Genomic DNA, 4,503 nt, shown 5'->3' on the forward strand with positions numbered 1-4,503 from the left:
AATAAAAATTAGAGAGAAAAAATTTTGTACAAATTATAAAACAACTCTTTCATCTAAGATTTTTTTTTTAACCCTTAAAATTTACTAACTCCGTAATTGGCTAAGGAACTTAAATTGGATAAATAAATACCTAATTGTTCTGGAAAGATATTTTTTTCACAATTTTTTTTACCTTGCTCTCTTTTAGGTGCATACTCTAGACTATGGATCTCAATTGTATTTGAAGTATGATCCTCATTCAAATTGGTTACATTATTGTCACTTTTAGACCCAATGAATTATTTCTCAGAAATAAATAATCCAAACAAACTATCTGCAATAGATTAATTAAAAGACGTAAAAAATCAAAAAAAAAATAATAATAATTCAAACTTTATCAAGTATTAGCTGTTGGACTAAATAAATTTCTTTGCTGATCATAACATTTAACGTGACATTTACAACAACAAAAAAGTACAAATCATATAATTAAATTATATATTAGTTCTCTTCTATTATTTCTTTATCTGCATTAGGTGTAAATCAATTGTTGTTTTGACAAGATTCTTCAAGGAATCTGAGTTGAATAGTATAGGCCTCCTTTAATTCTGCTAATACTTGTCCAATGCATGGTCTCTGTGAAGCATCCCTCTCCACTGATTTTACAGCAATCAAAGATGCTTTTTTCATGCTTAAAGGATCAAAAGTTCCTCTTATGTCTTCATCCACAATCTCATATGCACCTGCCTGTAAGTAAGGCTTGGCCTGCAATTGGTAGTTATGACAAAGGGAACAAAAAATGTGAAATTATCTTAGTATTTTACATTATCGTTACATAGACAAAACTTTTAACTTCAATTTGTAAGAATAGGAAAGAACCTATGAAGTACAGACACTTCGTTGAATTGTCGTGTCCGCGTATCAGATACGTTTCGCACACGACACTCATCGACACTCGTCCGATACGCGTGTCTGTTGTGTCTAACCGTGTCTTAATAAAAAATAAAAAATTCTTTTCCGAACACACTTGGACACACGTAAATACCATCATATGTCAACGTGCCCGGTCTTATTCTTAACATATATTTTTAAAATAAATTTAGATATAATATGTTGGGAGTAAGAAGTATGACCACAATCCAATCAATTATGTGTCAAATAATTTGTTATTGTTATTATATTAAAATGTTAATATAATAAGGTCCTTGATTAAATTTAGAGATTTATCATTGTAATAGTGATCATAATATTGAGAGATAAATATTTTATAATTTAATCTAAATTGTTCTTAGTCATAGGATTATTAAAAAGGACATTAATAATCCGGAAAGATCAATATATATATAATGGTCTTCATTGGATGAAAATTAATAGATCTCATTTATTAAATTATATATATAGATGATGCATATAGAGATATGGCCATTGAACTGACTCACTTTGAGAATTTCTAATGGTTATAATTACCGTACATTTGTCAATAGAATATTCTCAAGATGAACATAGTAATAGAGTTTCCTTTGACCTGCGACTGTCATAGTAATTAACAATGTATTTATTATACTTTGATTCCGGACACCTAATACCCTAGGGTGCTAGTTGAATGGATATTGGGTATGATTTAAATACTTGTAGAATTAATGATTAGTCAATAAGAAATCCGTCAACTCTTGGTAAAGAGTTTGAGCTCTATGATTATAATGACTGAGATGAATAAAACCTTGGCCAAGGGGATTGAATGAATGAAGAAATGAGTTTTTTAGGTCATTCACAGTTCATTATAATAATGGTAACTAGTTAGAGTTTGACAATTAAACCATACTCTAAGGGTTAACTAAAAGCTAAAAAGATGGAAGGAATTATACTTTGTTCTTCTAAGGTTCTTAGTAAAAATATATTACTTCATACTATCGGCTCGCTGAGGAGTGTTGCTAGACGCCAACCTTGATTAGTAAATTTAGTATGACTAATTTACTACCCGCTTAGTATTGAACCTATGGGTCACACACTAACGAGTGTTCTAATCTTTGCTATAGAATTATTTAATTATTATTTTGATTTGATCAAATAAATAATTATATTAATTCAGATGGAATATTATTATATTTTTTGCTACCACCAAGAATATAATAATAGTATGATAATTGAGAATATTAAATGAGATTTGAGAATAATTAGTTATTCTATTTCTAAAATTGAATTCTAAATTTGGATGAGATCCTAACTGATTCTGTTTCAAATTGAGTTATGATATGATTCATAAATTTGAAAGATTTAGATTTAGAATTTTAAGATATGATTTAAAATTTGAATTGAGATTCAAATTTAAAATCAGTAACAAATTTCATACTATATATATGTATGTCAAGAGTAGAGGAAAGTGACAGATGAGAATAAAACACAAGGGTTTTATTCTTTTACTTCTACACACATAAACGTATGTGAGCCTGATTCTTGGAGAAGAATTTTATGGCGTGCAAAGAGTTGCAAGAGGTTTCTCAATTTAGATCAGATCCATTAGTCAAGGAGTTGACAGCAAAGATTGGTCTCGGTGTGGATACGTATAGCGCCTTCATACCATCGAAGGAGAAAAAGATTTTTACTAGCGTACTCAGGTATTTAGATCTGATCTATATATTGTATATTATTGGAATAAAGTTTAAACACAAAAATAGATCTTTAAGGATTGATTTCTTTTCTTCCGCTGCGTGTTATGAACACATGGCAATCCTTCATAGTATATATTATTATTTATCAAAATAAAATAATATTTTAAATGTTTGATATAATTAAAATAAGATATTAAAAATAATTAAAAAATTAATTTATATTTTAATATCAATAAAATATCAAAATATCATTATAATTTATCTAAAAAATATTTTATATTTTATATGTATGCGTGTCCCCGCATCTTATAAGATTTTAAAATTTGTGTGTCGGCGTGTTCCGTATCGTGTTATGTTGTGTTCCATGTTCGTGTTAATGTTCGTGCATCATAGGAAAGAATACAACATGAATAGTTTCATAGTTATATTGCTTAGAATTGTTCTCATGCTACAAGATTAAATTGTTATTTGTTTTACATTAGAGGTGTTCAAATCTAAACCGATGTAAATTAAATTGCTCATTTAATTCAATTCAAATCGAAAACCGATTAAAATCCATTAATTTGGATTTGATTAGATTATATTTTTTACAAACTGCATGAATCGGATCGGATCGAATTTCTGATCTACCTCTCAAAACCAATGCAATCCAATCCAAACTGTACAATGTGTTATAATATTATTTTCTTATTATTATATTTATAAATTTACTTATAATATATTTAATTTGTTATATTTTTTATATTATCCATGTATTATTATTATTTAATAAATATTTTATGTTTAAAATGAGATTTATTTATTTATTTTAACTAACCTAGCTATAATTTTATTTCTATTGTTATGTTATTATTGATTTTTTAAGATATTGTTGAGACTTGTTATGTCATTGTTAGTTATTTAAAATTTGATGTTAATACTTGTTATACATATTTAATTTTTTAATTTAAAAAACCATAAACCCAATCTAATTCAAACCACTTGAAATTGGATCGGATTTTTTTAAAAACTCATCCAATCCAAAACCACACCACAAATAAAATTAGAGTTTGCATTAGATGAGTTTTTAGCTTAAAACCGATATAAATCCTACCGCGAATGTCCCTATTTTACATTTAACTAATTCTATCTAGCTCGGTTGAAATTACCTTTAGAGGACTTGTGGTTAAAAGAATTGTTTTACATTCTTCAAAATTTTTACACCAAAATCTTTACATAAGAATGATTTTACAATGTAAGATTTTCAGAAATTTAAAAACTTTTAACGAACCATAACCTTCTTAGTAAAAACTAAAAAGATAGTATGTCAATGAGCTCCATTAATTTAAAAATGGTTACAATATATTTTTTGTCCTTATCGCTTATAATTTTTTCGAAAATACCTAGCATTTTAATTTCATTCAATTTTGTTACTAATGTTTTCGATTTATGTTAAAATTATCTCATAACGTCAACTCCATCTAAAATGTTAAAGGACAAAATTTTCAAAATCACAAATATTAAAAAGAAAAATACTTTACCTATTTGAAAAGTTTAACAATAAATAAGCTGCTATAGAAACAATAAAAGGAAGTAAGGAAAATAGGTTACCCATAAGACCAAATTGAATGAGTCAGGGGTCCCTGAGTGACTCAATGGCTCTCTTCCACAAATAAGTTCTAAAAGAACCACTCCAAAACTGTATACATCACTTTTCTCAGTCAACTGCTGAGTGGAATAGTACCTGCCTCATGAAATTAATTTACATAAACAAACAATGAAATAAAGTATTCTCAACATTTACCAAACTCTTCAATTTTATTCCAAAAGTTTAAATTCTTTCAACCTCTGTTGGCTATAGGGATAGCTATGACAATATTTGTAAATCATAGGCAAAAAATTGAGATAATTTATGAATGTTGAGGTAAAATTGAAA

General features: G+C 27.3%; 1 protein-coding gene across 2 annotated transcripts in view; it reads right to left on the reverse strand.

Annotated features, from left to right (window-relative positions):
* Nucleotides 391-4,503, reverse strand: part of LOC107625523 (probable LRR receptor-like serine/threonine-protein kinase At5g48740) — a 13,597-nt gene continuing 9,484 nt past the window's right edge. For both annotated transcript variants that reach the window (XM_021116026.1, XM_016328170.2), the window contains exons 15-16: nt 4,179-4,311; nt 391-744 (exon numbers count right to left, since the gene is read on the reverse strand). In XM_021116026.1, coding sequence (XP_020971685.1) covers nt 523-744; nt 4,179-4,311 — 355 coding nt within the window. In that variant the 3' untranslated portion in view covers nt 391-522. The remainder of the gene's footprint in view (nt 745-4,178; nt 4,312-4,503) is intronic.

The sequence above is a fragment of the Arachis ipaensis genome, chromosome B02 (genome assembly GCF_000816755.2).
Source record: "Arachis ipaensis cultivar K30076 chromosome B02, Araip1.1, whole genome shotgun sequence".
NCBI classification, from domain to species: Eukaryota; Viridiplantae; Streptophyta; class Magnoliopsida; order Fabales; family Fabaceae; genus Arachis; species Arachis ipaensis.